The 17,338-nt window shown below is 42.2% G+C and overlaps 1 protein-coding gene and 1 long non-coding RNA gene across 2 annotated transcripts in view; one reads left to right on the top strand and one right to left on the bottom strand.

The window, feature by feature from the left end:
- Positions 1–6,790, bottom strand: part of LOC109277027 (uncharacterized) — a 49,258-nt gene extending 42,468 nt beyond the window's left edge. Inside the window, exon 1 of the long non-coding RNA XR_002084954.2 lies at positions 6,476–6,790. This is a non-coding gene — a long non-coding RNA (uncharacterized LOC109277027). The remainder of the gene's footprint in view (positions 1–6,475) is intronic.
- Positions 6,791–6,913: 123 nt separating this feature from the next.
- The window catches only part of MAP2K6 (mitogen-activated protein kinase kinase 6), a 112,599-nt gene continuing 102,174 nt past the window's right edge, over positions 6,914–17,338 (top strand). Inside the window, exon 1 of the mRNA XM_019466407.2 lies at positions 6,914–7,206. Within this exon, the coding sequence (XP_019321952.1) occupies positions 7,191–7,206 (16 nt within the window). The 5' untranslated portion in view covers positions 6,914–7,190. The remainder of the gene's footprint in view (positions 7,207–17,338) is intronic.

The following is a 17,338-nucleotide window of genomic DNA, read 5'->3' as shown; positions in this document are numbered from 1 at the left end:
ATAGTCTCTATTTCAACTCCGTTGTAGTTCAAAGGCAGCCACAGGCAATACATACCTGAATGGGCATAGTTGTGTTCCAATAAAGTTTTATTTACAAAAATAGCAGGCATGATCAATTTGGAGCAGGAAGCCATAATTTGACAACCTCCATTGTAAAGAAATTCTCCCAGCTCTCTATAATATAATAAACGTCCCATATGCGCCTTTCATGTCACTAGGGCATGCATCAGTCACCTTGGATCCTTTGTGATGTATTACCTTTGACAAGCGAAATGGTAGCTATGACAAGATTCTTCACTCCTTTAAGGCTGGAAATGATGCTGCAGTACAACCATGAAGTTCTGGAGGAATTCTCTCTGGAAGAAGTTGCAAAGTGAAATATCTGGGCATCTGGGGGGCCAAGGTGCGGTTCTTTCTGAATCACTATACAATGCAAGTCAATAACTGATTAAATATGAAACTGACTAGGAGCGTTGCAACAAAGGAGTTCCAAATTTACGCGTAACTTGAACCTCACATATAGAGCGTAACCATTTATTTGGTTTCTGTAGAGCTCGGACTTGTTCAGGTTTTCCAAAGCCAAATGGGGCAGGACCAGAGATATTATGCATGCGTGTGTGTGTGTGTGTGTATAAAGATAATGAGATCGACTGATTTGATTATGATGGAAAGAAGAGAAAAAGTATATGCATATGTTGGATTAGACATGCTTCCGGTTTTCTCTCTTAACAGGATGTGAAATATTTTTTGCACCCTGTATTACATAATCTAATGATTCAAAGCGGTTCACTATTGGCCAGTGCTTTAACACACTCCCTGGAGTGCTGAGCATGCTTTTAGGGTTAATACTAGGCTGGAATTGTTTTTATTCTTATTTTCCTAGAACCAACATCCTTTGTCCATTTATGCTACTATTTCTGGCTAAGACTGAATACGGTTTTGGGGTGAGGCTGAAACGGCGTCACACGAGCTCTAGAATTCTCCTTGATTGTTAAGAAATACTGAACAGTCATGGTATGCTTTTTTTTTTTTTTTTTTTTTTTTGAGAGAGAGAGGCAGAGGGAGAGGGAGAGGGAGAATCTCAAGCAGGCTCCATGCTCAGTGCAGATCCCAAGATGAGGATCGATCCTTCGACTCTGAGATCATGACCTGAGCCAATATCAAGAGTTGGATGCCCCACCGACTGAGTCCCCAGGGGCCCGTGTACATTTTTTTATTCAGTGAGAATGCATTCATGAGGACTCTGGACAGTCTGTTGGCATTTCCATTAGATATGTCACACACCGTTATTTTAAAGGTTGTTGATAATAATGTGAAAATCTAGAATCTTAATAGGAGTCTTGAAGTAGTAGTCAAGCATTTTTTAGATAGACATCATAATTAAATAAAAGTTGTTCTTCCTAGTGAATCCCTATGCTGGCATTTAACTCTTAACAAAGAATGCTAAGATAAGCGAATCAATCCATTTTAGGTGAATGCATTCAGTATGTGATAAATCCATTCACGCTTCAGATAAACAAGTATTAACTGAGCACTTATTATGTGCATGACATATATTTGATCTGGGGCAACATGATGAAGATGAAACTGCCCCCGCCCAAGCTTAGAATAAGGGCCAAATACAGACAAGTAAGGTCTGTCCAAGGGAGAAGGTTAGGAACGCTCAGGGAACCAAAGATTTAGCAGAAGAGATAAGGTTTGTACTTAAGTAATATTACTGCAAGATGGTATTGGATTTATGGCCCACAGGAGCTAACAGGTGCTATCAGAATGTAAAGGAGAGGTGGGGCGGCTGGTTGGTTCAGTCGGTTAAGCGGCCGACTTCAGCTCAGGTCACGATCTCGCGGTCCGTGAGTTCGAGCCCCGAGTCGGGCTCTGTGCTGACAGCTCAGAGCCTGGAGCCTGTTTCAGATTCTGTGTCTCCCTCTCTCTGACCCTTCCCCGTTCATGCTCTGTCTCTCCCTGTCTCAAAAATAAATAAACATTAAAAAAAAAATTAAAAAAATAAAAGAATGTAAAGGAGAGGATGTTCTTTTTAAGTCAGAGGGATGTGATCAAGGACAACTTCCTAGAGGAGGTGACCTTGGACCCTGAATGAAGGGTAGACTTTAGAAAAATGAAGACTTTAGGTGGGGGCCAGAATAAGAATAATCCTGTTTTGGCCGGATTGCTTAGACAAAAGAATCGCAGAATATAAGGCTGAACAGGAACGGCCGTGCCATATTGGGGAGGGCACCCGAAGTCAGCTGAATCTACCTCAGGATTTCTAAAATTTCTACCATAATCATAATTCATTGCGACACATTGATGCAGTAAAAAGAAAATTTGTTCTTCAAGCTATTGTACAGTTGCTTGTGCAGAACATCATCCGGTTCCTTAAACTAATCTGCCACATGTTTCTCCCCAGTATGCGTCATTATCTATAATGTACCTATTTATCCTGTAATTTTCTAGAACTGAGGAAAGTAGATAGTGAGAGTTTAACTCTGACACCTTCTTTCCCATGTTTGACATCTAGTAGACACTGTTGAAAAACATTAATAAATGTCACATACACATGAGAATTGCTACCTGTAAGGCAATATCTCAAACTGTAATTTGAATATTTCTTATCTCATCTCTTAAGGGATATTGTCATGACAGTCATTGGTTGGCTTGCGGGCACAGAGGATCATGAACATTTAATTCCAATGTAAAAAAAAAAAAAAAAGAATGTGTGACCACACTTCTCTTCCTTTAAATCTTTGGTGGTCTTAATCAGACACTGAACAGGGTTTACAGTCACGGGATATTAGAACTAGAATTTAGTCTGACTCTCTGTATGTTACTGGAACAAGAAGAGGTCCAGAAAGGTAAAGTGACTTGCCTTAGGAACCACAGCTACCTTTTTCTACATCCAGGACTAGAACCCACATCTCTTAGATTCTGGTGTTTTCCTCACATCAGAAGTTACTCTCACCAAATCTCATTAACTTTATTTATTTTTTTAATTTTGTTTTTTTACATTTATTTATTTTTGAGAAACAGAGTGAGACAAAGCGTGAGCGGGGGAGGGGCAGAGAGGGAAGGACACACAGAATCTGAAGCAGGCTCCAGGCTCTGAGCAAGCGGTCAGCACAGAGCCTGATGAGGGGCTCGAACCCACGAACTGTGAGATCATGACCTGAGCTGAAGTTGGACGCTCAACCAACTGAGCCACCCAGGCACCCCAAATCTCATTAACTTTAAATTAGCTTAAAAATAGAACGTCAGTAACTTCTCAAGGTGTTAACCATGCAACAGCGTTTCTCAAACTCAGCCCTAACTGATGTTTGGACTGGATAATTCTCGGTTGCGAGAGGTTTCCTGTGCTTTGTAGTAGGACTACCAGCATCCCTGATCTCTACCCACTAGATGCCACCCTCAACCCCTGGTTGTAACAACCAAAAATGTCTCTCCAGGCATTGCCCAATGTCTCTGGGCTGTGGGGAGACGGTGGGGGTGGGGGCAAAATCACCTCCGGTTGAGACACCCTATCCCCACCACTTTCTCCACCCTGCGTATTCTTCTAGAATAATTCTTTCAGAGCCAGTTTGACTCAGCCTAGGGGCATCCTTCCAAGAATCACACCTCTGGCCTGACAGCATTTGGCTTTTCCCAGGTGTTCCAGTACCCCCCCCCGCAGGTGTTATTATCCTTGGAATCTGGTTATTCCAGGCTGTCCATGATGACAAGTCCTTCCCCAATTTATTGCATTCATTATTTGAGTATGCCTTTGAGTGCCTATTATATGCTAGATACACGGCACTGGGAATGCAGAGATAAGTCACTGATCATTGGGAGTTCAGGCTCCTGGAGGAGACAAGATGTACATGAACACCTGTCAGCCCCGTGATGAGGATCAGGAAAGGGGTGTGTACTTGTAGCTACAGAATTAGCGAATGCACCTCCTTCACGCTGAGGGCGGTCATCGGGTGACGGGTCACAGAAGGGACCCAAAGGAAATGCCAGCTAAGCTGATTTTTCAAGCTAGGTCGCGCATGGAAAAAAGGCTTTCCAGGCAGAGGGATCAGTGTCTCTAAAGAAAGGACAGACGAACCCGGCTTCTGACTATAGCATCAACATTGGGGCGGGGGGAGGGGGAGAAATGAAGCCGGAAGGTAAGCAGGGGACGGGTCTCAAGGAGCCAATTATACCACGTCAAGGAGGTTGCCGTTGTCTTGATGGTAACTAGAAGCTGGGGGAGAATGCAACACATTTGCTATTTTAGAAACATTGGAAGTAGAGACCACCTCAAGATAAACAGCTAATGCACTAATAAACGAACAACGTGCCAGATTTTGCTTTCACTTCCTCATGCCGCCATGAGAGGGATTCCCTTCCCAGGAGCACTGCCACAGACCGGCGAAAAGAGGAAAGGCCCACGACTGTACAGATGTACCATGTCTTCCGCCACCCAGGACTATGGGCAGAGGAAAGCTTTGACCACCCAGGCAAGAAGAACTTTTCCTTCTGGAATCGAAGCCTTCAAAGACAGGCTGAGTTCCCCACGGAAATTCAAAATGTATGTTTCCCCAGAAAGAAAAAAAAAATGATACATTTTGCTATTTTAAAAAATTAATTAGGTTTTATTTATTTATTTCTAAGTAAAGTCCGTTATTTATTTCTGAAGTGAAGTCCAATGTAGGGCTTGAACTCACCACCCCGAGATCAAGAGCCGCATGATCTACCAACTGAGCCAGCCAGCCGCCCCCGTTTTGGTATTTTTAAACATGTGGCTCAGCCAGTTTATGGGCCGCTCTCTGTCCAGTAGCTGTCCCAGGGCCTGGCACATGGCAGGTACTCCATTCATGATTGCAAAGGTGAACTGGATGCATCGAAATGGATCTGCACACTCACATGCCTCTTGGTTACAGGAGACGTAGGAGGCAAAAATGCCAGTGCCACGCGGTGCCCAAATTATGTGTGCAAGGAAGAGAGGAAGGGAGAGGAAGGATTCGCCTAGAAGGACAATGAATGACAGTGAGCTAGCAAGTCCCTGAATCTGCTGTTGCTCATGGGACAGAAGATCCCTTTGTCTTAGGGACAGGAGCTAATAGGAACATGAAGTGACCTGGACGAATTCTCAATAATGTCAGGACAGGAAATCAACTTAGGGAAACTAATGTTCGTTGCATCACCTATTGCGTATTTTAAGAGTTGATTTGCTGGCTTGTAGCTTAAACATGGTGGCCTTCTCTCTGATTCATCCATTACTCAGAAGGCCCTGGCTTCCTAGAATTCCGAACACAGCTGCAATAGTTTTCATTAGCACTCATCAAATCTAGCTGAATCCTCTCTCAGAGTACCCTTGTTTATTTCCCACTACTGATCCGGCCTATCTCTAGACTCTCCCAGTTTCAACCCCACAGCTATTGTGGAGCGCAAATTTACCTTCTTAAAACAATGCTTTCATTCAGTTACGCCCCTGTTTAAAACCCTTTCACAGCCTCCCAAGCATCTGTCAGATAAAGTCCAAACCTCTAGGCCTGCCTTTACCATCCAGGACGGTCCTCACCTGTAAATTCTGTCCACCTCCATTTTTGTATCCAGTCAACCTCTGGATTGAGAGCAACTTGTTTTGCGAAGTGTTTGCCAGATGAGCAAACATTTCTAATAAATTGTAACTGAAAAACAAGCAGTGTCTTGCAATAGTGGCAGTAAGCGAGGCTGGATGTCACGTGATCACAACTGAGCCAATGGTTCTTGAAATTCGCTTTGACATACAAGCGCTTTGGATTACAAGCACGTTTCTAAAACGAATTACGTTGGCAAACCAAGGTTTTATGGTACGAGGCAACGTAGTATCCTTAGTGTCTCCTGAATAGGCTGTCATCCTCTCTTTATTGCCTGTGGTTCACACCTCAGCAGCCTTAACTCCTCAACTTCTCCCTCTCCGTGTTGAAAGCACACTTCTGAGTCTGGTCTACTCCGGGAAGTAGATGCCCGGGCTCATTTCAGCCCATGTGCCCTCCCCTCAGTTCCCTTCTTTGCATGGAATCATTCTGTGCATCTCTGGCTTCCTTGGGAGAGGGGTGGCTCTACCAAGTTGATGCCCACCCCCTAGCCATGAGCAATACAGGACAAAGGGATGACCCAAGGCCCCAGAGAGGTGCCTGGCCCATCCCAGGAGCTCAACAGATACTTGTTAATTTTGTTGAATAAATTCAGGATATCTGGTTTGGTTAATTTTAGACTACCACCCACTTTCTCCGGTAGACCGGGGACTTTCCTCCTCCACCAGGTGAGAAAAAGCATCTAAACATTTTAACTTTGATAAAGTCAGTTGTGACACATAAAAGGCAGAACTTCCTCTTTAACCCTTCAAGAAATGAGAACTATCCCCTCCCATTCCCGCCCACCCACACTGATTTTCAGGTTCCTTGAAAGTAACCGACCTGGATCATTTCTTAATACAACTTTTATATTTTCTCTGCAGTTGCAAAGGTAATCTTACCTCTAGCCGGCCAAATCACCAACCAATTCTTCATGCGAGAAAAATGTTTAAAAAATGGAGGTGTGGGGGGTAAAACGTCTACAGGCAGGGACATTACAACAGGTGCTGCCCTGCAAACACAAAACACCCAAGCCGACCTTCTCAGGGAGCCAAATGCTTTTCAGCTAACCTAATGTTCTTCAATTATTGCTTCAGGGGCTTTTCGGTAACAAAAATGCTCCTTCGCCTTGGCCCTGCCGTTTTGGGCCCATCCTTTACTACCGACAGCGTGTCTGACTTGTTTATCTGGGCGCACCCAGTCATCTCGCTCGGCGACCCAAGAGACCACGTTTCCTTAAATCAGAGCCCCGTGGACTCTGCTCGGAACTACATTACCCAGCGGCCCCCGCGCCCTTCGCAGGAAGGACGTCTGCGCACTAAGATACTCAGTTCCAAGTTTGGAGCTTTTAGCTGCCAGCCCTGGCCCATCATGTAGCTGCAGCACAGCCTTCCCTAACGTTGCAACTGGGGGAAAAATCACTTTCCAGTCTGTTTTGCAAGGTGTGCATTTCCATCTTGATTCCCTGAAAGTCCATCTGCTGCATCGGTCAAGAGAAACTCCACTTGCATGAAGATTGCACGCCTGCAGCTTGCATCTTTGTTGCAAAACTAGCTACAGAAGAGAAGCAAGGCAAAGTCTTTTGTGCTCCCCTCCCCCATCAAAGGAAAGGGGAAAATGTCTCAGTCGAAAGGTAAGAGCCTATTTGCATTACTTGCAAAAATGCAAAGGGTTGTGCATGCATTTATGAATGCATGGATGCAATTTTCGCCTGGCGATTGCATTTTTAAGTTTGAGGTTTTCCACAGCTCAGTTGCATTTCCTGTTTAGTATGTGTCTTTTTTTTGCAGACACAGAGAGTTCCTGTAAGGCAGGGCTTGCAGTTCAGCTGTGCATTGACGTTATTTGCATTCTTCTGCTAGGATTACTGAGCTCTTTTTGCCTTTTGCACAGTCAGGAGAGATAGAGCAGGTTGGTAGCGTCTAAATGTGCAGTGCTTTATATAATTGTAAAATTCTTTAGTATGCACGCACATTGTAAGTAATTTTATGTGCAACAGGAATACAAACTTTTAAAAAGTCTGTAGGTGAAGATGAAAGGTAAAAGTTGAGTTAAACTAGTAGGAAATTAATGTAATCTTATATTCCTTTGGGAATAAACCGTTGCGGTGCCAGTTTTTACCTAAATTTCCATTGATACCGCTTTGAACATTAAGCAACTTTTGATTTTTAAAGGAAGTAAAGGTGAAGTGTGAATGATAGCATGTTACCAAAAAAAAAACAACAACCCAGACAAGAAGGTCTTTCTCTTCTGAGATTTTGCACCGTGCACCAACTGCTTATTGGCTCGCAGTATTTAGAAGCAGCAGTGAGGACATACATGTTTTATGTCTCCCCATTTGAGAGATGCTTTGCATCTCAGGGGAAAATATGGGGAGAAAAACTGTACTTGTAAGCATTACACCAACGTGGGGGGACTGCGCCGTTTCACTGAAAATCAATGAAATCTTTTGAGTGTGTACCTGCATCTATTTAGTCAGCTATAAAAGGTCAGAAATTCAGGGTTATGGTGGTTTTAAATTTTTTTTTCTTTTTCTTAATTTTTTTTTTAATGCAGTTGTATTTTGCAGGCTTAATGTTATATTGGGGAGGGGATTAAAAAAAATTCCTGACATGGCATCAGAGAGCCGAGAGGGTGCTGGCAGGTGCCACTAGGACCCTAAGTCACTTGTTTCAGAGCAAATCTTTCTTCACCGTAGAGAAAGCATATGCCATATGAGAATGTATGGGAGGAGGAGGTGAGTTAGGTACAGGTGAGTGAGGCTACCACGGACACCACATGCATGGGGAAGACCTGGTGAAATTAAAGTGTCTTGTGAGCTTTCTGCCATGTTTTTGGAGTTGTTGAACCGCCTTTTAATTCTACCTGATGGGAATCCTACATCTCAGACCAAGAAGGAAGTGATCTATGTTCATAAGAGTTCGAAGTAGGGCTGTGTTTTCCTTGACCATTAGGGGAGAGTGGGAATCTGGAAAGCTCAGAGTGCTGAAGAACCTAGGATTTGGCATTATGAAGGACAGAGGTTCCTTAATAGAAGGAAAACCTACAATCTCCTGAGCAGAGAAATAACAGCTTAGAATGGGCATGCCATGCTTTGATGTACTAAGGAGCTGGCATCTAGTTACTTTGTATGTGGTATATACTCATTCATTCAGTTCAGTTAATGTATGTATAAATGTGTGTGTGTGTGTGTGTGTGTGTGTGTGTGTGTGTGTGTGTATTCACGTATGTGTATGTAATATATAAATATATATATATATATATATATATATATATATGTATTACACAGTATTTGGAGGCATACAAAAATATTTAAAATGTACTTGTTTCCTTCAAGGAACTTACCATTTAGAAAGCATGTATGCAAATCATGATACTACAAGATAATTGCATAGATAGTGAAAAGAAATGGCCCAGTTGGAGTTTAGAGATGGCAGTGATCTCTTTGGGAGATAGGAAGATTTCATGAAGAAGACGGCATTATGGTGATCTTATCTTTGGACCTTAGGGTCCAAAGTAAATCAGGTTACCCTTCCTTTTCTTTCTTTTCTTTTTTCTTTTTGGCTCACTCCTAAGATATCTCTGTCCTAGCAGAGCAAGTTTCTGAGTTGGGAAAATGAAAGGTATTAGCATGACATGCTTCCATTCTGAGAGCGCCCACTGTAGATGGGATTCGGGTGGTTCTTCAGGTTGGCTCCTAGTTAGCCACATGGTTTCCAGCATCGGGCCCTCTTTGGAAGGTGCATCTGGTGTGAATGTGAGGTTCCCGTCCAAAAAGCAAAAGATCGATAGAAGTGGACGATCATTTCAGAAGCGGTATAGGAGCCTTGGCCTGGACTTTTAAGTGTGGAATTGGCCTAATTCAGCCATGGTATTCTCGAATGGCCAAGACATTTTTCGCAATACCAAACTGCTTTGTAATACTATAACCAAATGGAATGGGAGGCAGAAGTGAAAGGTGGACACAACCTCAGAGTATTGAAGAATTTAACAACACGTTCAACTCAAAGGACCCTTACGAACTTTCTAGATCACTATAATTCGGTTTCACAGACCTCTAATTTAAGGCACAGCAGAGGCAAAGGAATTATAGAGTCCCTGGGAGCTGGAATAACTGGGCTGCTTCTTTCCAGCCTTACCGGCAGTCAGATTCCGAGAAAGAATTTCTTAAAAAGAAATTTTGTTTTCCACAGTTGTAACTTTAGGTGGTATGCTTTTCAGCTTGTTTATATTAGCTGTCTGGGGTTGAGCTGACATTTTTTCAAATATTAAAGTGGTAGAATGCCTTTTGAGGAAATCTGAAATGTAAGTGAACAGGAAGGGCACCCAGAGAGGGCAGGGATTCCTGCACTTTACAGGAAGACAGGCTACAGGAAAAATGTGTCCTCTGCATTACCCGGGAGAGAGACACTATTGTTATTAAGCCATGATGATTTCAGGGAGGAAGGGAGAGAGGGAGGTCGGGCGGTCTGGCATCTCCCAGTTCACCTGAAAATATACAAAAAGTTTGACTGTGTTGGAAATACCCTCTTTCTCACTTCTCCCTCTTTTCACCTTTTAAAAATGTTAGTTTACCTTAGTTTAAGACAGTAATAGGTAAATCATGTTGTGAGAAATGCACGTAAGGCACAATCTCAGAAGCATGTAGGAGAGTGGCAGGCACTCCTATGGGTTCTTTTCTTCTGTAATTCATCCCACCCTGGGAAATGAAATGTGTAAATTTCTCATTCTGTGTAAATTCCTTTGTTAGGTTGTACCAGACAGACTTGTCATGCTTAGCCTGTAATCTGAGCCAGTATGTTTTATAACCTCGTCCATCTCAGGACACAAAATCAGAATAGCTACCTTGAGTTTCCCAAGCTTGTTTTGTATTGGTGTGGCATTCAGCATTTCACAGGACGCTGTATATTAGCTGCAGGGCCTTTGAGGGGGTCTCTTGGTGGAAAATAAATGATGGAAGAAAAGGGCTGAGATTTGTAATATTGGAACTACCTTCCATTGTTTTTTTTTAATATCTGAAAGAATCTATAAGGAATACTTTTAAACCAACAGAAAAAAGTACACAAATAATATTTGTTCATTATAGAAACATTTGAAAATAAAGAAAAAGAAAATAATCACAGGTGACCACAGTATACATTTTGGCATATATCCCTTTGAACTTTTTTTTCCTACTCTGTGTGTAGGTGTCTGAACAAAGCTACAATGTATATGAAGCTAATATCTACTTAGTTGCCTTTTGTTTCACTTACCTTACACTGACGACTATTTCCAAGTGAATGAATATTTTTCTGCATTCATAATAATCAGTTCTATTTTATTTATTTCAACAGAACCTTCTTGTTTATTAATTTTCAATACTATGAGGTTGCCATGATGGTCGCCCCAGTGGGTACGTTATTCTGTATATTATGTTCTCAGACTAAATTCCAGGTTCTAGATAGTGGATTTTTTTCCCCATTGTCGTTTTCTATTCCACCTTTTAAAAATAGCTAATTATTATAAAAATGATATATGCTCATTGAAAGAAATTTCAAGCCAAAGAGAATTTCATAATAAGAAAATAAAGACCACTTGGAGTCACCCCGTCCAGAGCTAATTACCGTTAACTTTCCGGTAAGCATCTCTTTGCATTTGTACATCCATCCATCCATACTTATATGCACACACATAGGTGCTATTTTACACGCTCTGTTACACGCTCTATATGATACTCAGCAACTTGCTTTATACTCCTCCTTCTATCTTGGCTATCTTTCTACATTTCCACACAGTTATCCCATTCTTTTAAATAATTGCTTATTTTAATTTGTAAGAATGTAGCTATTTAATTAATCTCCAGTTTGGGCTTTCACAGAGTTCCATTTTTTTCTTTCTTTTATGCAGCTATAAACAAAATGCAAGGAATACCATGAACATGCATCTTTGTACATTTGCCCAAATATGTCTTTAAAATGAATTCCTAGAAATGGAAATGCTAGGTCAGAGGGCATGGACATACTGCCAAATTGCCCTCCAGAGAGCTAACACGAATTCTTATCCCCACCAGAGGTTGGGAGTGTGCATTCTCTGGTTTAAACATCATGGTACATCATGCCAAATCAACTGCTCTCCAGAAAGGCTATGGCTACTTTCCTTCATCCTACAGGTATCACAATTTGAAAAAAAAAAAAAAAAATCTTTGTCAATTTGATAAAAGGTGTTAGTTAACACTTTATGGTCAGTTGTGTTTTTTAGTAAAAAAAAAAAAAGGAGTTGGATGTTCCCCTTTTTTTGACATTTGTGTTTTATGTGTTTGAATTTTTTTTTCTCATAAAATGTATCTTCAACTTTTAATTTGGGGATCAAATTATTTCTAGAGTTAGTCCAGAACATTCCAAAATTGCAAAACTTAGGTAATCACGGGTTGAGAGTTGGATCCTATGTGTCTCAATCATGTTGGTATGAGCACTAGGTGTTGTATGTAAGCGATGAACCACGGGAATCTACCCCCAAAACCAAGAGCACACTTTACACACTGCGTCAGACAATTTCACAGTGAATTATGTTAAAAAAAAGAAAAAGAAAAAAAGTAGTTTAATATCTTGGTGAGTTCTAATTTTAATTTTAACTTGAATTTAAGTAAACATCACATATTTCATAAATTCATTTTGTTATACTTTCTATAGCTATCCAGACCTGTATGAAAATGTTAAGAAAAATGTAATGATCTGATTAAAATTCCAGTCGGGAAATAACTTGATTCTGGACATTTCTGCATTTTCAGTTAATCTCTACAGGCCAAAGTAGCTTTTCTTTAGTTTTGTAAATAATTCTTACACAGCACCTGGCTGTGTTCTAGGCACTGTTGCAGAATAATTGCCTTATTATTATTATTATTATTTTTTTTTTTTTTTTGAGCTTCATATGCAATCATGTGCATCATAAAAGGTGGTTGACTTTGGCTTATGAGATTTGTTAGAAGAATTAAGGCTGGGGTCAACCTTGATGACCTCCCAAATTATGTGTCAATCACAACATCATCTTATCACAGCCTTCTTTAGTAAAGCCGTTATGCACGCTGATATTCAGTGATCGAAATTAGAGCTACGAGCTACAAACGGAGTTTTATGGTCCAATCATCTCATTTTACAAATGAGCAAGCTGAGGCTTTGAGAGAAAGTGATTTGCTTGTAGACAGAGCGAGAGGTGGAACTTCATGTCTCCGGATTCAATGTCCGAAAGTCCTTTTCACTAAACAACACCCAAACACTACTAATCCACATTTATCAAGCATTTGTTTCTTCAGAATCTTTAGCATTTTTCACTTTTTTTTTTTTTTTTTTTTGGTTTTGCTTGTTTTTGTGGGGAGCAGGCTGGCAAAGAGCAGGGCAGCTTTACAGCTCAAACAGCAGGGGTTCTTTTTCCAAACCCAAGAAATGGTGATCCATTTGTATCATGGTGGTGGGGCTTCTTACCAAGTCTCTGCCAGGGGATATTTTGCAAATACTCTCATTTTAATTCCCAGTGCTTACACCATACAGCTGCAAGTTTTAACCACTGTAATTGTTATTTGCCTTTTATGGACAATCTCTGAAAGCCCCTACTGGGGAGCAAACATCTCTTCTTGTACCTCTGTTGCATTTCCAACTTGTTTTGCATTGTGCTTATAATAGGAAGCGCTCCATAAATGTCTGACAGTTAAAGTATTCTTCGTCAGTGGGGATCTTTATAATTTCCCCCCACATTTCATAACAGGTTTGGAATTAAAGTATAATGCAATTTTCTCCCTGTGCTTCCTTGTTTGCATTCATATTTCCACTACAGCTTTGCTGTATGAATGCAAGAATAGCATACTTAGCAACTTAGATGGCCAAAGACGTGTCATTTCTCCTACCTGTGTCCTCTGGACAGCTTTAGAGGTTGCCTGATCCTTGGCTAACTTTTTCTTTTAAAAATATGCCGAACTAAGATGCGTCGTCTAAAGACTCCAGTGGGATAGAGTGAATTCCTCCATTCTGTGCTGGTTTCAGGAGCTGTTTGTAAATTACCTCAGCACTTGAGCCTCTGAAGGGTTGTCAGAGATCATCTGAAAGTTTTTAACAGCTGGCTGCCCTATGAGAAAACAGGGAACTCTGCACGGACAACCCCCCAATGTGACAATTCTCCACCTCCTCCTAGCCCACCGCCACTGTCGCTGCCGCCCCTGGGACTTGTTTTCCGCCCTGTGTCCTCATAGAGTCTGCCTGTCCTGAGCTGGTCTATACAGTTTGATATGCAGCCCGTGTAACTCCTCTTTCTGCCCTGAAACGATTTTCAGGTTACAATGTGAGTTGCTTTTTGTGTGTTATGCTTCTGAACTTCATATAAATCCTCTGGGGATAGATACTATTATTGTTAATTCACAAATGGGGAAACTGAGGCTCAGGTGAGCTAACCAACTTGCTGCTGGCTGGATAACCAGTACATGGCAGAGACAGGATGCAAAGCCAAGCCTGTCTGACCACAGGGCCCATGCTCATGATCAGGGTAGTTGCAGACTTTAGCCCCACCTATGTTTAAGTATAGCCTGTGAGCTAAAATGGTTTGCACGTTAAAATTTTTTTTAAAGTTTATTTATTCATTTTGAGAGAGAGAGAGAGAGAGTGAGAGAGGAGAGAGTGTAAGGGGTGGGGGGAGGGAGGGCAGAGAGAATGGGAGAGAGAAAATCCCAAGCAGGTTCCGCACAGCATGGAGCCCGACATGGGGCTCGAACCCACAGACTATGAGATCATGACCTAAGTTGAAGCTGGATACTGAACCAACTGAGCCACCCAGGTGCCCCTGCACATTTTTAAATAATTGGGAAAAACAACCTCAAAGAGTAACATTACATGACATGTGAAAATTATATAAAATTCACAGTCAGTGTTTACAAATAAAGTTTTATTAAGACACAGCTATGCTCATGCATTTATATGTTGTCCATGACTTCTCTTCCCCCAACAATGGCAGCATTGAATAATAATGATGGGGATGGTATGTCCCACATAGCCAAAAATAGTTACTATTTGGCCCTTTTCAAAAAAAACGTTCGCTGACCTTGCCCTGTATGACTTTATTCAATCAAGTAATGGAATCTTTTCGTGATGAGGCTTCCATATTACATTCCTCTTTGGCATTTCATTGGAAGTTGTTAACCTGGGCAGCTACTGCGCCAGCAGTCTCTAGGGCCCAGCCCACAGGAAATGTCTGAGTGGTGCTTCTCCTGGTTATGAGATTTGTAGGCCATTGCTCATTTCCGCCAAACTGAGCTACCAGTCTCCGGCAGCCCATCCTGGGGTCCTTTCCCCTTAGCTGTGCTCTTCCTGTTTGCTTTAGATTTCTTTTCTTTATATTCCCTCCCATTGAGAAGCTGTTCATTTGTTCTTCCCCTGGTCCCTTCCTTCTCCTCTTCCTGATCTCACATTTTGTTTAAAAAGCAAATAAGGTAAAAATAATTCCTCTATCACCACTGCCTGGTTTTCTTGATTATTATCATGGCCCAGCCCAGGAGGGCCACCATTTCTTCAGTGTGGAGAGAAGATGGAAACCTGACTCCCTCCATAGTCAGATCGCCTCCATCTTACCCAGAGAGCTTTCTGCTTATCATTTCCTGCAAAGGTTGGAGCTGTTTTATCATAGTAACTCCCCCAACCCGTGGGTGGACAGTTTTGTTTGGGGAATGAGCACCCTTTTGCTTACAAAGTCGCTTAAATGGTGGGTATTTTGTGGGGAAGAAGGAAGATCCTGGTAGGCCCTGAGAGAATGAAGGGAACGTCATGTCTCCAGATTCGATGGGGAGACATGGGGATGGACCCAGAGTAGCTTCAGTAGGATGAGCCCAGATTTGTCTACCATATCCAGAATGAGGGAAGTCTAAGTCACATACAGGGGAGTGCTAGAATTTCTAGCATCCTAGTATCCTACATCTTACCATGGATGCGAAGGATGTCATTCTCCCCTGACTAGGGTCTGCTGAGGTGACGCCCCATTTTGTGCCTGAGCAAACTGAGGCCGGAGAGGACAAGGAACTTGCCTTAGATGGCGAGTGTATCAGTGGCAGAGAGATAGCTTTCATCACGGTCTGTCTGATACTAGAACCCGAGCTCCTGGCCAGTCCACTTGAGTTGTCACCCCATAATAAATTTGTGAACCCATTACCCAGAAGACACATTGGTGGAAACATTTTGTTTGGGGAATTTTGCCCACTCAAGAAAACATGAGTGGATTCCATGGGAATCTGTATACACCAGGGCTAGGTATGGTAATTAGGAGGGGCTGACCTATGTCTGTCTATATCGAGGTTCCTTATAACACGTCCCTTTAAGCCTCTGTTGATCATGGTCGATACCAAGTCTGACTCATTCTGAGTGTTGAGGTTGAATTCCAAGTACAAAGTACCCACTGGTAGAAGGAAGCTGGTTGCAACTGGTCTACTGATAGATACTGGTCTGTAGAGACAGGACGCTAATGTTAAACATCAGTAATGAATATTGATGCCATTAGCTGTCTTACAGGCTGTAACCAAGCAGATCCAAACCTTAGGTGTTTCCCTGCACATCTAAGTTAAATTTTTTAAAATAGTAGTAAGAACCTTGGTGCTCCAGCTAGGTAGAGGCATGCTGTCACCCCTTGGTGGCTTAGTGATTTCCTGTATTCCTGGTTATTTCTGTGTACATGTAACAAGTGTTGTTTCCTTGAAACTGTGAGTGAACTACATTTCCACTGCTTTCCTCTTGTACTGGATGGTGTGGAAGAAATTAGAATTCTCTCTTTTTGTGGTAGAGGAGGCAGCCGGGGGAGTGGGGAGTGAATTTCCCTTAAACCACTGAATTCTCCCTCTGCTTCCTCTCCTGCCAAAGCAGGACAGTCATACCTATGTTTCAGCGGTTTCCCAAGATCCCATGCGGAAGCCATGGGAATAGATGGTCTGGATGTTGAGTGACAAGTTATTTATTCCCTTCCTCGATTCTCCCTGCACCAGTCCCACATGGGGGGAATGAGTTAGAGATAAGGGTAAGGCGAGTATCTGAAGAACCAACCAATGGGAACAATGGTCAAGAGTATGGGAATTATTTTGGAGCGAGTGTGCAGAAACGGCCTCTCTGTGCTCTTTGAAATCTTTCCAAGCATATTCTCCCACTTTATTTACTCCTTCATGCTCCCCAAACTCTGTTGCTATTTGAAAAACATAAGCCTGGAGACTCTGAGCATACCTAAAGAGAGAACTTGGATAAGGGGCTTGCCCAGGTCAATCCAACCAGTAAATTTTGGATCCGTGGTACCATTTAAGACATTGTGCTAGGTGGGACTGGACAGAAATGCATCCCCCTCTGCTCTGCTTACTAGCTATGAGCCTTGAAAAACCTACTTCCTGTCCAACTTCAGCTTCCTTACCAGCTAAATGGAGAGGCTGACACTCATTCTCAGGATTGTTATGAAAATTAAACAAGGTAATGTACGTCATGTGTTTTGGCTGGTGCGTGGCATTCAGTTATTCAACAAATATTTATTGAGTACACTGCTGGGTTTGAGGCATTTTGCTATAGCAATCTCACTATGAACATAAATTTGCTCCCCTCTTCCTTTCTCTCTAGCCCTAAGAAGCTTCTAGTCTAGTAGGACGTAAGACACGCGTAGAATTGTGTAGAACAGAAGCTAGAATCCTAGATATGCTCAGAAGACAGAGTGTGAGTCGGGAGGTCCTAGGGACGAGAGGGAGAGCGGGGAAATATTTACAATGAGCGTGCAGGTGTCGACATGAA

Source organism: Panthera pardus, unplaced genomic scaffold, assembly GCF_024362965.1.
Source record: "Panthera pardus isolate Hobbes unplaced genomic scaffold, ASM2436296v1 HiC_scaffold_3, whole genome shotgun sequence".
In the NCBI taxonomy this organism is placed as follows: Eukaryota; Metazoa; Chordata; class Mammalia; order Carnivora; family Felidae; genus Panthera; species Panthera pardus.
This window is presented reverse-complemented; position numbering and strand designations above follow the sequence as displayed.